The 19,143-nt window shown below is 47.7% G+C and overlaps 2 protein-coding genes across 2 annotated transcripts in view; one reads left to right on the forward strand and one right to left on the reverse strand.

The window, feature by feature from the left end:
- The first annotated feature begins 599 nt into the window (after positions 1-599).
- Positions 600-4,560, forward strand: LOC114686667 (sulfotransferase 1A1-like). Its single transcript, XM_028861306.2, has 9 exons — positions 600-761; positions 1,466-1,617; positions 1,880-2,005; positions 2,080-2,177; positions 3,088-3,214; positions 3,303-3,397; positions 3,878-4,058; positions 4,187-4,294; positions 4,392-4,560. Coding segments are annotated over exons 1-9 (1,023 nt in total). The 5' UTR covers positions 600-627; the 3' UTR covers positions 4,394-4,560.
- Positions 4,561-4,721: 161 nt separating this feature from the next.
- Positions 4,722-19,143, reverse strand: part of LOC114686666 (SAGA-associated factor 29-like) — a 28,131-nt gene continuing 13,709 nt past the window's right edge. Inside the window, 11 exon segments of the mRNA XM_028861304.2 lie at positions 4,722-4,858; positions 5,117-5,238; positions 5,241-5,278; positions 5,365-5,400; positions 5,590-5,736; positions 5,804-5,897; positions 5,900-5,932; positions 6,790-6,854; positions 11,933-12,005; positions 13,180-13,255; positions 15,791-15,887. Of these exon segments, the coding sequence (XP_028717137.1) occupies positions 4,742-4,858; positions 5,117-5,238; positions 5,241-5,278; positions 5,365-5,400; positions 5,590-5,736; positions 5,804-5,897; positions 5,900-5,932; positions 6,790-6,854; positions 11,933-12,005; positions 13,180-13,255; positions 15,791-15,865 (876 nt within the window). The 5' untranslated portion in view covers positions 15,866-15,887 and the 3' untranslated portion in view covers positions 4,722-4,741.

Raw genomic sequence — 19,143 nt, forward strand, 5'->3', positions numbered from 1 at the left:
GTGGATCCCCTCTCCATAGATGCCAAGTTCTGTGAGTGGATCCCAATCTCCATACGTTCCTGTTAGATCTCATGTCTCTAAGGCCTGGCATTGGATCCTAATGCCCACCCATAAGAAAAAAAAGACATAATTCATGGAGAAATGAATTTATAGTTTTCTTCAAAACTGAGAAATGCTCTATAGCTTGCCTAGAGAAACTTCTCACTACTACCGAATCATCAAGCTGAATAGAAGTTGAGATTCTATCTTGAGGAATCTCTGATTGAAAGCCTCCCAGTCCTCAGCTGAAAAAGCGTCTAGCTCCTGTCTCCTCCCGCCTCACTGCCTTGCTCTGCCCAACCATTTCACTTCCTTTCTATACTGGGATTAATGGTGTCTGTGATCCCAAATACTGGTAGGAAAGGCATGAGATCTCAAGTGCTGGGATTAAAGGTGTATGACTCCTCAGTGCTGGGATTAAAGGTGTGTGCCACCACTGCCTGGCCTGTGTTTAATCTAGTGGCAGGCTCTGTCCTCTGCTCCTCAGGCAAGCTTTATTTGATACACAATACATCACCACAGAGTTCCGCCCCATCACCACCCCCTTCCACTCCCCTTGTTTTTGGAGAACAGTCAGTCCTAGGACTGATGCCACTCCCTCCCACTTGGGACCTACAAAATCTTCAGCTCAAGTCCAATTCTGCATTCCCCACATTGCAACACCCACACAAAGACCCCACCACTGTGCACCGGGGAGGAGAGGCTCAGAATCTCAGAATCAGGTGAGTGGCAGAGTGGGGTGGCCACTGTTGCCCTGCCCGGCTACAGGTTCCAATATTCTTCCAGGGCCAGCTACTTCCTACACCTTGATTAGTCTATCTGACCCCTGCCTGGGCCTCTAGCCTCTCTGTTCTTTCCCCACACACACTCCACTTCAGAAGAACTTGTCTGAATCCCTCCACCCCACCCCTCTTTCCTTGGTGGTTTTAGAATCCTTTTTATTAGAAAATCTCTCCCCGGCCTAAAACACGCTTAGTAACCAAACTGGTTATGCTTGACTCGGAGCGAGAAAGGCATCAGGTCTGGATGTGTGGGGCTTGAGGAAAATTGAAGAGAGGCTCCCATGTGCCATGGGCCGACCTTCCAGCTGCACCAGGGAGGTATAAGAGACACATGGCCAGTACTCAAAGTTTCCTGAGGTGCTGGAATCTTCCTCCAAAATGTCAAACCCTGTATTGATTCTACCTCAGAGTGCTTTAATGTCTGGACTATGCTTGGGCACCAGGGACATGCAAAGTTCTGCAGGCGAGCAGTGATGTAGCCACAGTAGTGACCTTTGCTGGAGTTAGACTTGCCTCTGATCCCAGGTCTACCTGCCACCTCAGTGAGCTGCCAGAGCCTCAGGATCCCAATCTTAAAGCAAGAGTTCAGCACAGAATTGTGAACTTGTTGGAAAAGTGAGTCTTATATTCTGTTCTCAATGCAGCAACATGGAATTGATTGAGGATTTCTTCCGTCCACCACTGGTGCCTGTGAAGGGCATCCCACTCATCAAATACTTTGCAGAGGCTATTGGGCCATTGCAGAACATGACAGTGTGGCCTGATGACTTGCTTATCAGCACATACCCAAAGTCTGGTGAGCAGTGGTTCCCCTAAAGTCTTGAAGACCTTACTTTGGCAAGCAGGTCCAGACTCTGGGACCTCCACAACTTCTGTTTGTTTTTTTGAGACAGACTTTCTCTGTGTGGCTTTGGAGCCTGTAATGGAACTCACTCTGTAGACCAGTCTGGCCTCAAATTCAGAGATCCACCTGCCTCTGCCTCCCAAGTGCTAGGATTAAGGTGTGCACGGAACAAGACCAACCAGCTCCTCCTCACCTCTTGTTCCCTTCTTTCCAGGTACTACATGGGTAAGTGAGATCCTGGACATGATCTACCAGGATGGCAAGCTAGAAAAGTGTCGCCGGGCCCCCATCTATGCCCGGGTGCCCTTCCTTGAGTTCAGTTGCCCAGGAGTTCCCTCAGGTATGATCACCAGAGTGCGAGACACAAGTGGAGAAAGGTAGGACCTCTTAACAAAGTTCTCTGTTCAATTGTAGGTCTTGAATCTTTGGAAGAGACACCAGCCCCACGGCTCATTAAGACGCATCTGCCCCTGTCCTTGCTTCCTCAGAGTCTGCTGGATCAGAAGATCAAGGTAAAAACGAAAAACAAGAAACCCCAGTTATGGGGGTACCTTCCAGCATTTGAGAAGTAGAGGCAGAAGGATCAGTTTAGGGCCAGTCTTTGCTACACAATAAATTCAAGAATAGTCTGAGCTGTATTTGGCCCTATTTCAAGAAAACAGGGAAGCTGGGCAGTGGTCGCACACACCTTTGATCCCAGGACTTAGGAGGCAGAGGCAGGTGAATCTCTGTAAGTTTGTGGCCAGCCTGATTTACAAAGTTCCAAGACAGGGTCGACAGTTGCACAGAGAAAATCAGTCTTGTAAAAAAAAAAAAAAAAAAAAAAAAAAAAAAAAAAGAAAAAAAAAAAAAAAAAAAGACAAAAAAAAAAAAAGAAAGGAAAAAGTAAAGGAAAGGAGAAAGGTAGGGAAAATGTGAAAGAAGTGGAGGAAAGAAGGGCTAAAGTGAGAGGATCCAAGGGGCCCCTGGGATCATCTGAGTTTTGATCTGTTCTGCTGGGAATTGTGGGACTACTCAAGCCCTGTTTCATCTTGGATGGACGATCTCTGGCTGTCACTGTGGCAGGGCTCAGGTAACAAGGAAAATGAATTCTTCAGTGTAAGCTACAGAAGCTCACAGGACAGAGATGGAGGGCGGGTGGAACTCTGACCTACCACGTGGATGTGTTAACAATAAAGGAGTCAGATAAAATATAGTTCATGGAATAGTCAGGACTCTGGCATCAAAGGTGAAATGTTAGGTCAGTGGTGCCCATACCATGAAATCTCAACAAGTCAACTTCTAGTCCTGTGTTCTCTTCTGCCTTCCCCAAAAGAAGTGCTGAGAATCCCCAGTGCTAGAAAGTATGGCACCTCACTGGGTCCTGTGAAGGGTGACAGGACAGCAGAAGGAACCAGAACTAGGGATCCTCTGCCCTTGCAGGTGATTTACTTTGCTCGAAATCCAAAGGATGTGGCTGTCTCCTATTATCATTTCTACAATATGGCCAAGGTGCACCCTGATCCAGGCACCTGGGAGAGCTTCCTGGAGAACTTCATGGACGGGAAAGGTGAATCTGAGTCTGTAGTAAGGAGAGGGCTGGACCCAGGGGCAGAGCTGGAGCTAACAAGCCTGTGTCTGTGCCGTCTTGTCCCCAGTGTCCTATGGGTCGTGGTTCCAGCACGTGAAGGAGTGGTGGGAGCTGACACACACCCACCCTGTTCTCTATCTCTTCTATGAAGACATGACGGAGGTGAGGCTGCCTGCTACCACCTCCTTCTGGGTCCCACAGGCAGGACCCTCAGGAACCTGGCCCTGTCCTGGCCCTGAGAGCCCCATCCCTATCCCAGCCCCACCACAGACAGCACCTCCCATCTTACCTCCTGGCGTAGGACCCCAGCACAGCTCAGCAGAGAGCATGCTCAGCCCTTATCTTTGAGTAGGTGTCAGTCATGTGCCAGGGTTGACGTGGTGGCTTGCTGATCTTGCTTTTCCCTGTTCCAGAGGTGCCAAGTCTGGGCACCAGTGATCAAAGTCTGTCCCTGTCCTCTCCAGAATGAACCCAGAGATCATGCCAAGATGGCAGGATAGGAAACTACCTACTTTGCATCAGGGCAAGGGGCTGAGTCAAGGCATTAGTTCTGAGAGTTCCTTGGAGGAAGTGGCCGGCTCCCTGTGGGTCACACCCCAGACTCATCCCAGTGAACAATCAGAGATCCTCTCTACACTCCAGAACCCCAAACGGGAGATCAAGAAGGTCCTAGAGTTTTTGGGGCACTCTCTACATGAGGAGACTGTGGATCTCATTGTTCATCACACATCCTTCAAGAAAATGAAGGAGAACCCGATGACAAACTACACTACCCTCCCCTCTGAAATCATGGACCATGATGTTTCTCCCTTCATGAGGAAAGGTAGGTAGCGGCCTGGATGGTCATTTGGAGTATTTGGGGAAGGGAGGTTGGTGCACCAACATTACTGTAGTCATGTGGGTCCTGTGGCTGTGACTCAATAGTCTCTCTCTTTCTCTCTCCCTCTGCAGGTACCACTGGGGACTGGAAAAACACCTTCACTGTAGCCCAGAATGAACGCTTTGATGCCCATTATGCTAAGATGATGAAAGACTGCAACCTCAAGTTCCGTTGCATCTGTAAGTGGGGGTGGCTATATTGGGAATGAAGGCAAACTGACAGAACCCATTATGGCCTCAAGACTAAAACATGACGCATCCTGCTGTATTCCTACAGGAAATCTGAGCTAGGGGAATGAACAGGACTGAGGACGTGTCTGAACGAAGATGGTTTTATCAACGTGTGTCAGGAAAGCAATGGATCCGAGCACTGAAGAGGAACCAAACATTCAAGAACAGAAGACAAACTGTATTTTACCTGAAAGAATAAATGCCCTGGGAGCTGACTGGGCCTTCTCCCTTCTGCGGCCATCAATCCCACGTGTCTGATGGAGGAGGGCAAGAAGGTCTGAAGCATTGAGGCCCAGGAGACGTGGTGAGAGGGAAGAGTATTTATTTGATTTCAGGAACTCCTTTGTTGCCTTCTCCCGTGAGGTCGGCAGGGCAGACTCTAGCCTGCCCCCAGCTTCACTTTTTCTTGGGCTCCTTACAAGCCACCACGTACCTCTGGGCCACGTTGAGAGGAGGGGAGTAGCCATCTGCATAGGAGGTGTCTTCAAACAGGACTGAGTAGTCATCCTGAGGCTGTAGGACACACAGGAAGGGCTGGTCAAGACATTTCTAGGCCAGGGCAGCCTCTCCTGGCCCAGAGTCCCAGCTGATCTCCTTGTCTATCCTGCTTCCCTCTCTACTCTGGAGACAAGGGATCTGGTGCTACCAGGAGAGCCTGTGTTTAGGAGAAGAAGAACAAGAAGATAGCAAGAAGGAATCCTGAAGAATGATTAATGGGACCAACCCTTCAGGTTCTGGTGCCATCAAAGGCTTTCTATGGCGGCTCCTTACCCGCTGTGGGGGGGTGTGGATCAGGGCACGGTAGAAGCAGGTGGTCTGGGGATACAGGGCCAGCACCAGCTGCTCCTTCTGAAACAAGGCCTCGGGGTCTGTCTCAGGGTTAGCTTTCCACTGGGCAGTGGGATGATGCGCCGCCGGCTCAGGGTGTGTCTCCTGGGGGAACAATATAGGCCGTGACCAATGGAGGCTTCTTCTCCCCCAAGCTTGGTGACCCCACTGCTCCCCGTCTGGACACTCACTCTTTCCCTTCTTCATCGATGTCGTCTACCTCATACCTGCGGGCAAACAAAAGGGAGACAGTGCTGGGACAAAGGGCACAGTCTGCATCCAGGAGGAAGGATGAGAGGATGAAAAGAGCCTGAAGCAGCTTGAGGGAGCACCCCCCACAGCCTTTGGGGGGGGGAGTCCTCCCCCAGGCGGCAGAAGCCGGAGCAGTGAGAAGGCAAAGTCAGGCACACACTCACTTGTTGGTAGCATGGCTGTAACTGACTACTTCAGCTAGGATCCACTGCTCATCCCCATCCACAGCCTTCACTCTAGCAGCCACCTTGTCTCCAGGTTTGGCCACATAGTCCCCTGAGGCTGGAATGGCTCCACAGAGCGGTGGGGGCCTAGGAGAGAAAGCCTGTTAGTCTGGCCCCCTGACACCAGCCCTCTCTGGCTAGTTCCTGCCCTCACTTGTCACCAGGCTTCCCGATCCAGAGGGGCAGGGTCATGGCTGACTGCTGCAGCAGCGTCATCAGCACCCCTCTGCGCATGGTCTTCCGTGGGGCTCCGAGTCATTGTAGAGACCTGCGATCTTGGCCGCTGTGGGAAGCAAGTGAACCCCTGAGGCCACGTGGATGGTACCTGACCCAGTCACACCCCAGCAACTGCTCTGAGCTGGAGCACTTGATACCAGCATCCCAACACCATCCACGCCCCTTCTGAACAGACATCTAAGGGTGGGAACTGACAGGCCTAACTCTCAAACGGGTGAGATGTCAGGACAGTGGCCACCATCATGGAGAAGAACTAAAAAGGAGGGTTTCCAGGAAGCAGGCTACATTCCATTTCCTGATCAGGGTGCTGGATATGTGAATGTGCTGGGTCAATGAAAATTCCTGGAATGAGGTGCTTAGGTTGATCTCCTTTCTACTAGTGTATGTAATTTCAGTGAAAGGGGCACAAATTATCTCGTGGGGATCACTGGACCCACCAGCCATGGCTCACCACACTCTTCAACTGAAAACAAACAAAAATGGTCCCGTGATGACGCTAAAGGGTGAAGAGGTGCATCTGGGGCAAGACAGAAGTCAGGAAGCCAAGGAGGGGGCACCTGAGGGGACCCACAAGGCAGGGAGCTAAGGCAGCTTCACATGTGTGGCTGGCTTTGGGGCACAAAGAGTGACAGATTGTCACCAAGGCACGCCATACAGGGAGCAGCGGTAGGAAGGAGAGGGATGACCAGCCCTGGATAGAGTGAGCAAGGGCAGTGGGAAGGCTGGGGCAAAATGACTGGGTCTGGGCAGAGAACTAGGCACACTCTTGGCCTCTGAGTCTGTCTCCGACAACTGTTGGGTGACCCCACCAGATCATGTGCCATGCTCCCTGCTGGGCCGTGACTGCTTCCCCAGGCCCCCACCATGTCTGGTCAAGAAATGCCCTGCATTTCTCCCACTCACCGATCCGCCTCTCTTCCAACAGAGACTTGATCTCAGCTATCTTATCCAGCGCTTTGCGGAGGATGCTAGGCAGGGAAGGGAGAAAGGAGTGCTCGGTGAGGAGCCAGCATAGGTTCTTGGCCACTGGGCTCCCCAGACCAAGTCTATGCTGCAGACTACAGTCCTGTTGTATGTGGTGGCTGGCACCTCTAATCCTGCCACTTAGGAGGCTGCAGCAATCCTGTAGTGAGTTTGATGCCACCTTAGCTACACAATGAGCTCCAGGTCTGCCTAGGCTAGAGAGAGACCTTGCTTCAAACAAAAAAGGAGAAGCTATGGATATGGCTCAGTGAATTAAGTACCTGTTGCACAAGCTTGAGGATCTGAGTTAGATTACCAACACCCATCTGAGAGTCAGACATGGTGGCATGTGCCTGCAATCCCGTCACCGGGTTAACGTGGAGAAAGCTGGATCCTCAGAGCTCATTGGCCAAACACCCTAGCCAAGTCAATCAGTTCCAGGTTCAGTGAGAGACCCTGTCTCAAAAACTAAGGTGGACAATCAAGGAAGACAACGAATATCAACCACTGGCCTCCACATGCACTCTCTTCCATGTACATGCACACTCACATGCCTGGGAACCTACACAAACATATATACATACTGCATAAACATATATACCACATATATACACAAAATATTAATAAAAAACAAAGAAAATACAAGAAACTATAGACTCTAAGTAGAAATAGGTATTACCCCAGATATCTCAGTCAACAAGTCTGTATATGTCACAATCCTGGGACAGTGGCCCCACAGGATTATAATGGACTTGAACAAATTTTATTGCCCTAAGGCACCACTGCCAGCTTAATGTGGTAATGCACATATTACATTCTCTTCAGTGACAGTCACACACAAGCAGGGCACATACAATCATATACACTCAATAACACTTGATTATAGTAATGACTATGCCACTGATTTAGAAATATACTGAGGCTGGAGGCTCTTCCAGAGGTCTCAAGTTCAATTCCCAGCACCCAGATGGTGGCTCACAAACACCTATAATGGGATTCGATGCCCTCTTCTAGCATGCAGGTGTATATGCAGATAGAACACCCACATACACAAAATAAACAAACAAAAAACCAAGTATTTATCTGGATAGTGATGGCGCAGGGCTTTAATCCCAGCATTCGGAAGGTAGAGGCAGGCAGATCTCTTGAGTTCTAGGTCAGCCTGGACCACAGAGCAAGTTCCAGGACAGTCAAGGTTACACAGAGAAACCCAGTCTTGAAAAACCAAAGCAAACAAAACAAACATTTACTAAATTATACTTTTGAGAAAACACATGAAACACTGGTGGCTACATCACACATTTCATGTTCAGAGAATGTCTTTATTGTGTAAGAGGCCACAGTGAGAGGTCAATACTCCAAGTTTGTGTCAATGCTCTGTGATATTCACGGTGGGATTCATCAACGACAGGGCTCAGAATGTTAACTAACCAATGATTATAAATTTTATTCAGTGCTCAGGATGGAGCCAAGTGCCACGTGAAAGCCTGGCAACTGCTCCAAGGCTGTTTTCCACTGTGAAAGCATAAGGACAATGCAGGAGAGAGTGGCAGGACAAGCCCCTGAGAAAGCAGCTGCATGAGGTCCCTGATACTGCTTTGGCCAGTTCTGTGAGATCCTGCCAAAGCTCTGACCCCGTCCTGAGATGACAGGAACGGAAGCTCGGATCTGAGTATGACACGTCCCTAATAGGCTCATGTGTTTGAGCAGGTGGTCCTTAGTTGGTGGAGCTTTTTGCAGGGTTGTGGATCCTTTAGGAGGGGGCCTGGCTAAAGGAAGTGGGCTGGTGAGGTGCAGACCTAATTTAGTGTCCTGACTGAGCTCTCTGCTTCCTCAGGACAACGCAGGGCAACCAGCAGCCTGGAGCTCCTGGTGCTGTGCCTTCCCTTCCATGACAGACAACCTTCTCACCATGAAGCCAAAGGAACCCCTCTTCCCTTAAGCTGCTTTCTTGTGGGAGTTTCATGACAGTAAGGAGCAATAACAGGGAAGCTCCAGGGGCTGGGCCAGGTAGCAGAGGGGGAATCAGAACCCCAGAAGTGGGGGTGGGGGTAGGCGGGGGCCTAGAGAGGCCAGGCAAGGTCAGGGCAGCCCCAGTGGCAGGGACTCATTCCTCCAGGACTGAAGCCTGGGTAGGCCTGTACCCTGAGCCTCCAGAAGTCAGTGGACAGGGGTCCCGGGCTGGCAGGCAGGCCAGCAGTGGACATCACTGTACAGGTTCTCCAGAAGCCTCTTCTCTCAGATCTTGTGACATCTTCCAGAGAAGGCTTCAACCTTAATCAACAGGAACAACTCGATTGTGGGCCATTTTTTTCTGTCTCCACAGCAAATCCTTAGCAAAGCTGTAGCTTGGGAGTGTTTTGACTCAGACAGTGAGGAACCCAGAAAGCAGACAAAGAATGATGGTCAGGAGGCCCGAGATACTGTGAAAGGCTGATATTGCTGCTGGGCCTGTTTGGAGAACATAGTTTTCTGTCCTACATTCAAAGTTGCAGTCTACATGACATCAAAGGAACAGCAAGAGCAAAACCCACCAAGAACCAGCCCAATGCTTCAGGAACAAACAGAAAGGGATACTAATCGTCGATGTGAAGTGGGATATTCAAACAGTCACAAGACCTTGCAGATGACACAGTGGGAAACACACCTGGGAGATCCCACATCGAGTAAGGAGACATAGCATCTTGGGCCTTCTAATAGAAGGCTACTACTGTGTTACCAATGCCTGAGGTGCCAAGCCTGAGTCTAGAAGCCAGGAAGTACTAAACACTCCCATGGGAGGGACATGCCACAGAATAACTAACCTATAACCTTCAAAGGGTCAAGTCATAAATGGCTAAGAGATTGAAAAGTGATCCAGACCAAAGCCTGGAGACTTGAGCAATGGAGATCTGCACTAGAACAGGCCTCTTTCATGAGGAAACAGGAATAAGCCCTCTGGGTCACAGTTTTATATCTGCACTGATATCCTAATTTAAATGCTCTATAAAAACACTATGGTGTTTATTACTAATCACCCAGATGAATTCAGTAACCCCGGTGGCATGGGTTTGTCTGACCTAGATGGAGAGTAGCTTCATCTCTCTTGCTTGCTTTCTCTCTCCCAGCTACTGAGTTGGGAAGGTCTGGTTGGGTATTTGTAGGGTGATGAAAATCTGAATTAGCAAAAGCATTTCAATGCAAGCCCATGTTTACCAAACAGGCTCCTAAGTGTTGAATGCTGGGTAAGTTGTGCCAGAGTCATTCCATACCAAACTCGTTTGAGTCTTCACTCTGTCAGCAGTTAGGACAGAAAGGGCAGTTGACTTTTTACTCCCAATGAAGATTTGGAGTGTGCAAAGGCGCTGGGTCCCATCCCCAGCACTACAAAAGGAAAAACCCACAAACCAGAAAAACAGACTCGAGCAGCCCTCTGGCCTACACGAGCCACTCCAGTCCAGAGGAGTGGGCGGGCTCGGCTCTCAGAAGAACTCGTGTGTTTCTTCTGTAGGAGCAGAGCCCACTCCTCTTTCTGTTCTGTGCTCCAGCCTCACGTGGGGAGCCACACCAGACGCTTCTGTCCAAACTAGAAACTTCGCCACCTTGAACCTCCCTTCTGACAACTACCACCCTAAATAGATCTCAAAAACTGCTCTATTGAACTGGCTTTTGCTCTCTACCCTTCTACCACATTCCACTGACCTCCATCACCACCATGGACTTGGTCTCTAACTGGCTTTGCAACTTTAAGTCTTATTGTTACCCCAGGCCTCTGGAGTGAGGCCTGTGGCACTCGAGGCCCTTATGAACCACCTCTCCTGCTTCTGAGCCATGTAGGCTTCTCTGGTCCTTATCCCACAGCTGGCATTCTGAGGGTCCCTCAACATACAGCCACTATTAAAAACAGCAGAGTAAGACTTATTAGGAAGGCTTAAGATTATCTGCCTACAACTTGCATTAAAAAGTGGAGAGGCTGGGCAGTGGTAACACACATCTTTAATCCCAGCACTTGGGAGCCAGAGCCAGGTGGATCTCTGTGAGTTCGAGGCCAGCCTGGTCTACAGAGAGAGATCCAGGACAGGCACCAAAACTGCACAGAGAAACCCTGTCTCGAATAAAGAAAATACAAACAAACAAAAAAACTGAAGAGAATTGGCTACACATAAGAACACATTAACTGCAACTTCTGTCAGAATCCTGTGAGATGTGTTCATTTAAAATAAGGTGAGCTGTAAAAAGGCCCTGTTCAGCAACCTAGCAGAGTACTAACTGTGGACTTCTGCCTTAGAAACCAGACTTCTCCACCTACTAGCTCTATGAGTTCTGAAGATTCATTATCCCTCTATGATTCAGCTTCCTTTACAGTAAATTGGTACAATACTAAAAACTACATCAAAGGAATGCTTTGAGGATCAAGTGGAGTAAAGAAATATATAAAGTATTTGGACCAGGTATGGTGCAGCACGTCTTTATTCCTAGTACTAGGGAGGCATGGGCAGGCCAATCTCTGGGAGTTGGAGGCCAGCCCGCTCTACATAGTGAAATCCAGGACAAGAGCTACATTGTGTGACTCTGTTTCAAAAATAAAAAATATTAAAAAAAAAAAAAAAACAACTTGGAATGGCAACATGACCACAGCAGTACCATATAGTGGTTGTTACCATCACAGGCACAGCAGCGCCATACAGTGGTCCTGGTTACGATACAGGCTGCAACAGTCAGCATATTCCCATCGGGGGAAGAATAGTTTATAGAATCCCGCATTCTCTCCACATTATGCCACAGTCTGTTCACAATCCAGTAGGAGTTACCGCCCGGATTTTAATGGCAAGGCAACAGAGTTTCAACTGAATTGACTGCAGGGTCACATGACTAGGAAATGGTATGCAGGGACATGACACTGATTACTGCATCTATAAAGCAGTGAACTAAAGGGGGAGAATGGGTAATAAAGGTAGGGCTTGGGAAGGTTCAAGCAATGGGAGAGGCAGAGCAGGAGGACCCTCTTCACAGACAGAAGGCAGGCTGGGGGCTGTGGCCTCCAGTCACGTGTGGTCCAGAACAGAGGTCAGGGATGGAACGGCAGTCCTGTGGGGGTACTCACTTGCACTCAGCCTCCGCATCGGCCTTGGCAGTTGTGTAGAGACCACGCAGCTTTGTCCGGTAATAAGGAGAGACTACAAACACAGGAGGAGGAGGCATGAGCAAAAGGAGGCGGCAGTGTGGGACCCCGACCCAGGACATCAGAATCAGCTTGAAGAGGCTCAAAGGCCAGGGCCTGGATTCTAAGCTTTAGGAGTTCAAACATGCTCCCAGGAGGTTAGTAAGAAGGCTCAGGATGGAAAGTACTTGCCTTGCAAGGACCAGGAACCAAGCTCAATCACCAGAACCCAAGAAAAGAAAAGCCAGGCACCTCAGATGTGGCAGCATTTGCTTTAATCAGCACTTGCAGAGGAAGGTCAATATCAGCAACCTGAAGGCCAGTCTGGCCGACACACTGAATTCTAGGCCAGCCAGGGATATCTGGTGGGCCATTTCAAAAACAAAAACAAAAACAACAAAAAAGTGAAAGGTGCCTGAGGAATGAAACATGAGGTTGGCCTCTGCACACATGGACATGTGCATATATGCCCCCTCACAACATACATTAAAAAGGTGTTCCCTGATCATCAGGGTCACATTTCCATATGGTAAAGACACCACCACCATTCTTTTTTTGTCTTTTTAAATAATAATTTATTCCTGCTTTAGATGCATTGTGTATGAGTATGTCAGACGCCCAGGAACTGGAGTTGCAGATACTTGTGAGCTACCATGTGGCATGTGGGTGTTGGGAATTGAACCTGGGTCCTGGAAGAGCATCCAGTGCTCTTAATCATTGAGTCACCTCTTTAGCACCCGCCATTCTTAGAAAGCACTTCTAACCTGACACCTGTCCATACCAAGACAGGTACAGAGAACCAAGGAGAAGCTAGTACTGTCCAAAGTTACTCTGAGTTAGAAAGCACCAAGCATAGGGTGGGGTGAGCTGCTTTCCTGCACATGCAGAGGCCATGGGGGAACTCTGCTCCAGAAAAGCCCTGTGCCCATGAGCTCTAAGGTAAGGGTGAGTTTTCCTGCACACAAGGCTGCCTTTCCAGTCCTGAGCTGAGAGACTCTGAGGTCCTTTGGTGCAAGGCACTCAGTCATCAGTCCCTGTCACTTTAGGTCCTTCAGCCAAAGGAACAAGGACCCTGAAGAGCAACTTTGGACTATGCAGATACAAGCAAAAGTCCCTTGGAAGACACAGTAAGGCCATGCTCCTGGTCTCAGCCCTTCCCACCTCCTTTCTCTCCTGCCTCATTTACTCACTCTTGTTCTCAGTCTGCATTCGCTCATGGGTTTTCTGGATGTTCACCAAGTTGTGCTCGCTCCTCGAACGCTCTTCCTGTAAAGTTGAGGTCAAGAGGCCATGAGGTTGACCCTTTACCCTAAGGACGGCCCACTGTTTACATTACGGCTCCCTCTGCGTTGTGCTGCCCTATGGGTTGAACAGCCACTGCAGTTGTAGACCTCTCATTACAGCATCCTACATAAGAGTCCTACCTCCCTAAACATCCTCCACGGCACTCCTAGCCTTTCATCTCACCCCAGTTCTCCCAAGGCTCTGCCATTCACATCTCTTTACTTTCTCTAGTGTGTCTTTTCTGGAATTTGTCACACAGTTTGAATGACGCATATAGTATGTAACATACTGGGATCTTTCACTTAGCAAACATGCACCAGTATTTTATGATTCTTATTTTTCAGGGTACACCAACTAAGGGTATGTTCTGAAGAGGAATTTCTTGGAATTGCTCCCTACTGGCTCACTGGACCATGTGGTCCAGAACAACTAGTGTGTAGCTATAAACATCAATAAGCCATATGTGGTGGCACATGACTTTAATACCAGCACTCGGGAGGCAGAGGCAGATAGGTCTCTGAGTTCTAGGCCAGCCTGGTTTAGAGAGCAAGTTCCAGGCCAGCCAGGACTACACAGAGAGATCCTGTCTCAGAAAAACAAAACAACCACACACACACACACACACAATCTTCAGTGAGCAAATACTTGGGAAGTCAATAGTGGACAAACAGAGCAATGGCATGCTCAATATGCTACGAGTATGCTACAGGAACAAACACGTACGACTCTTTATTTGTGAATGAGAGAAAAGCGATTTGAATATACAGGAGGAAATGATATTTCGAGCACCATGGGGCTGGAGAGATGGCTCAGTAGTTAAGTGCTGCTCTTCCAGAGGACCCAGGTTCTAGCCCTCGCACCCATGTGGCAGCTCACAATTGTCTATAACTACAGTTCCAGGGGATCTGATGACCTCTTTAGGCCTCCAGGAACACCATGTATGCATGTAGTAAACAAACATACATGAGGGTACTCACCCATAATCTTAAAGTAAAAATAAGTCTGAAAACAAAAAGATTAGAGTAGTAGATATCACCTGGCAGATGCAGTTCCTTGGTACTACACTCAGGACAAATAAATGTCATGTGACTGTGACCGGTTTAGTCCTAGAACGGCCACTGTACATATTCTGGAATGAAACATGTACCCTGACTATACATAGGTCATCAGTATACATCTGCAACGTGAGTGGCAGAGTCAACACTGACCCACAGACAGAAAAGGGCTTTGGAAGAGGCAGGTGACAGCCTAAGCCTTGTGGGACAAGACAAATACATGATGAATGAGGAGCCGCATTCAGAGGAAAAGTATTTGTTAATTAGGATAAGATGATCAACGTGAGTTCTCTTATAGGAAAAAAGCCAAGAATGGAAGTCAATTAGAAATGGTGAGGGACTCTAGAGTCAGGCAGGACCAGCACAAATGCTAGGCAACTCCAAAACCATCCATCGTGGGGAAAGAAGGGGTTATTCACTGAACCAACAGAGCAGGTTTGCTACTGTGAACAGACAGAGGCCAGAGAAGCCACGAGACAAAGGCCTTCCGCCCTCACTCCTGTAGCCTATGGACATCTCCAGGGCACTTGGAACACAGTGACGTATCATGACTATGCAGTAACAGAGCAACCTAAGCTGTGTCCTGAAGCACTGTCAATACCAGTAAGAATTATGCTAAATACCACCTGTGTCTATCTCAGAAGAAGGTGGTAGACTCTAATACATAATGCCGTGGTAATCTGTCTGGACCGAGGCAAGGTGACTGGCTTTGTTTTCAGCTGAGCTGCAGCCCAGAAATATGTGGTCATGGGCCACGGTAGTAATCTGGGCAGCAGAAGGTGAACAGGGTTAACTCAGTAGACCTGGGTTGTCTAAACATCACACATTCTAAAGTGCTTTGGCCTTTGACCAGATCCTGGAAGTTAACTCTAAATCCTCGACTGTCCTACCTCATAAAAACATCTGTGTTTGCTTGGAGTTTGGGAATAGAGGAAGAGGACTATGGGGGTGGAGGAGGAGTTGGGGTGGTGGAGGAGGAGGTGGGGTGGAGGAGGAAGAGTTTGGGGTGGAGGAAGAGGAGTTTGGGGTAGAGGAGGAGGAGTTGGGGTGGAGGAGGAGGAGTAGGGGTGGAGCAGGAGGAGGTGGGGTGGAGGAGGAGGAGTTGGGGAGGAGGAGGAGTTTGGGGTGGAGGAGGAGGAGTTGGGGTGGAGGAGGAGGTGGGGTGGAGGAGGAGGAGTGATCACCTTGAGTAGGGCTCTAAAACTGACTGTGGTGACAGTTATACAACTAAATTTCTAAAAATCACTGAATTGTGCACTTTCAATAGGACCTTGTGTGGTATGTGATCTGTCTTCAAAGCGCTGTTAAACAAAGGTGAGATCTTGTACTGGACAGAAACCCCACAGGAATGGCAGTCAGACACGAGTCTCCTCCTCCCGCCTCTTCTATGGAGGTCTCTCTAAACATAAGCCCCTTCTCCTCACAGCGTAACACCACAGCCCATGCTTCACTTCGCTCTTACCTGGGTTTGCTTGATCAGCTGATGGAGCTCTGTGAGAAGCTCTGCAATTCGGGAATCAGCAGAAACGAGGGCCATGGGACGAGCCTGTGACGGGCATCTGGTGAGAGGAAAGAAAGGCGGGAAAGCTGTCATTGTCTGCTGTGGGTTGAACTATTTCTGACTCACGGAGACCTACTCCTTGGTGCATGTAGATAATGTATTTGGAAACAGGGTCTTTGCAGACGTAAGTCAAAAGTAAGACGAGACGGTCACCTGGAGCGGCTGTGTCCTTATAAGAAGAGACAAACTTACACAAAGGAAAGATAACCAGAGAGGCAGACATGGAGGGATGCAGCAAGCAAGTGACAGTTGGCCTTACACTTGAAAGCTTTTGCCTTTGCCTGCAGAATGGCCAGAATGATAGCCAAGCACTACCACTCTGCTTCAAATAAGACTTTACATGAAGATGATTTCCAGGTCAAAGAGATAATTATTTTCTCACTAGAGAAGGAAGAGAAATCACTGAAAGAAAAAAAAAAAAAAAAAAAAAAAAAAACCTTTTTCAAGATAAAGTAAATTCATTATAATAAAATGTTTTTGCATAACAAAAATTAGAAAAATGACAATAAAAGGTAAAAAGAGAAAGTGATGACTAGTTGAAGACAGATACATCTAAAATACAGGTTTACGTGGGATGAGGAAAATTCTTTTTGGGGGGTGCTGGAATTTTGTATAATAGGCGCCTCTTAGAAGGGTTGATCTGGTGCCAGGGATGGTGGTAGACACCTGAAATTCCACCTACTCAGGAAGCACAGGGGGAAATTCCACATTCCAGGCCAGACTAAGCTACATGAAAACTTATTTCAAAAGAGGAAAGAAAACAAATACTGGGTGTGTAGCTCAGTGGTAGTGTTTGCCTAGTGTGCACACGCCTAGGTTCCATCCTAGCACTGGGACAGGGAAGAAAAGGGAGGAAAAGGCTTTCATGGGACAGGATGCTGAGGGTGCACAACGGGGATCCTAAGGAGGGAAGGGACACATGGGCTCATGCCCACTCTTTGTATAACCTCACCCAGAGGAATATAAGCAGAAGCTCAGCGTTTTCTAAGAAGGGCTCAGAGAGGTAGAAGACCATGTGGGATGAAGACAAGAGACAAGGTTTATCATGAGAAATGATCTGGTACCAGAAGAGCCCCCTTCTGAGTGTGTGTGAAATGCACACTGAAGAACATCTTCCTAGGCATTGAGGGTGTAACAAAGAAACAGAGAGAGCTGGGGAACAACCCGCTGAGGTGACAAGCAGCCTCTTGAAAAACAAGATGTTGAGCTCAAAGAATAATACAGGTATATTACTGCCGACTGGGCTCTATAGAAAAACACTATGCAAAAGGGGTGTGCGTGTGAGTGTGTGGGTGCATGTGAGTGCATGGGTGCGTGCATGTAGGGTTAAAAAAATTAAACAAAAATGTCTAGCCCGGCGGTGGTGGCGCACGCCTTTAATCCCAGCACTCGGGAGGCAGAGGCAGGCGGATCTCCGTGAGTTCGAGGCCAGCCTGGGCTACCAAGTGAGCTCCAGGAAAGGCACAAAGCTACACAGAGAAACCCTGTCTCGAAAAACCAAAAAAAAAAAAAAAAAAAAAAAAAAAAAAAAAAAAATGTCTTGTGGGGCTGGAGAGATGGCTTAGAGGTTTAGAGCATTGACTGCTCTTCCAGAGGTTCTAGGTTCAATTCCCTGCAACCTAATGGTGGCTCATAGGCATCTATAATGAGATCTGGTGCCCTCTTCTGGTGTGTAGGCCAACATGCAGACATAATGCTGTATACATAATACATCTTTTACGTATTATATTTTGTTATTTTCATTAGGTTGTGTGTGGGAAATTATAAACACCCTCTCCCTGGAATCACTCCCTTATCCAAAGACAACTGTTGCTTTGGTTTGTATATTGTTTGAAATTTATGCTGGAAAAAATCCTGTTGGAGCTTGAAAAGTCTCCCGAAATCTAGGGCGACTCATTGTCTGTGGAAATATAGGGGTGCATATCAAAGGATCTGTTGACCAATAGTCTCCCAAGCTATATTTTCTTGTTTGGCGCATCAGAATAATTAAGTCAAGGAATTTCTTGATGTCCTTCTATGTATCTGGAGGCCACTTCAGAGTTCTAGATGGTGTTTTGAGTTTCACTGCAATTTGATCATGATGGTTGGACAGCTCTTTGTACAAAATCTCAAACAACTCAACACCAAATGAGACATTAAATTCATCACCAAAAAGAGATTGGTCACAGAGGGTACAGAGTCACGCTGAGAAGGGAATGTAGTGACCCCGGCATGACCTTCAAATGTTTGTAAGTTGGTGGTGTACCAATTAAGACAAAAAATTATCAGTAGCTTCGTCAGTGTAGGAATCTCTTGAAAGCACTGCTGCCTTGGGTTTCCTTCCAAGTTATTAATTTTACTGTCAGTAGAATCTGTAGAATTATCTCCAGCATTGTCAAAAGCAGTCATCCACATCTTCAACCTCACTAGGAATATCTGATAGATTGCCGTTGAATACTTCTGGAAGTACATCAGTTTCACTGGTTTCATTGGGTTTCCTCCTTTTTCCAAGAGAGGTCATTTCTAAAAGCACCAGTAACATGAAGACAAAGACTACTCCAATGACCAAAATACAATGTAACTGCAATGCTTTATGGGTTCGTGCAATTATATAGTTTTTGTAGATTAACCTGCATGGTTTCTTTCAATGAAATTGCTTCATTTGAAGAGGACAAGACAGTGTGTTGACATCTAGTGTTGACATCTTAGGTCTATCACAGACAGTATGTGAAAAACGAGAAAACTCATGAGTAGTCCTTAAAAGATGGTGCACAAAACACAGAAAACTCATGAGCCATATGAAATGTGTTAATAGATAATGGTCCTCAAACTCTTCAGAGATCTGCTGAATATGGCATTTAAAGTGTTTAATTTAAAAAAAAAGCTTCTTTTTTAATTATAAATAACTATTAAGCTATTTCTGTAATAGACAAAAATGTCAGCTCCTAGCAATGACCCTGAGGTCTCCAAAGGAGATGATGGGGCACAGATGACTCTACACAGATTGTATTAATGCTAATCACTAGAAAAAGAACTGCCCATGCCTCATCCACTGCCAGGTCCTGCCCAAACCGTGAACACTGTTGGGCTGACTGTTCTACTCTGCCTTGCCAAAGTAGGTCAGTGTTTCAAAGTTCCTCCTCCACAGGAAAAACTGAGACCTTCTGGGTCTGGCAGCTGAAGATTTAACACAGTCCTGTGTGACAGCCGAATACCAACTTCTGCTCCCAACAAAGCCACTAAGATCACCACAGGAGCATAGGTTAATCATCCAG

Source organism: Peromyscus leucopus, chromosome 1 (genome assembly GCF_004664715.2).
Source record: "Peromyscus leucopus breed LL Stock chromosome 1, UCI_PerLeu_2.1, whole genome shotgun sequence".
NCBI classification, from domain to species: Eukaryota; Metazoa; Chordata; class Mammalia; order Rodentia; family Cricetidae; genus Peromyscus; species Peromyscus leucopus.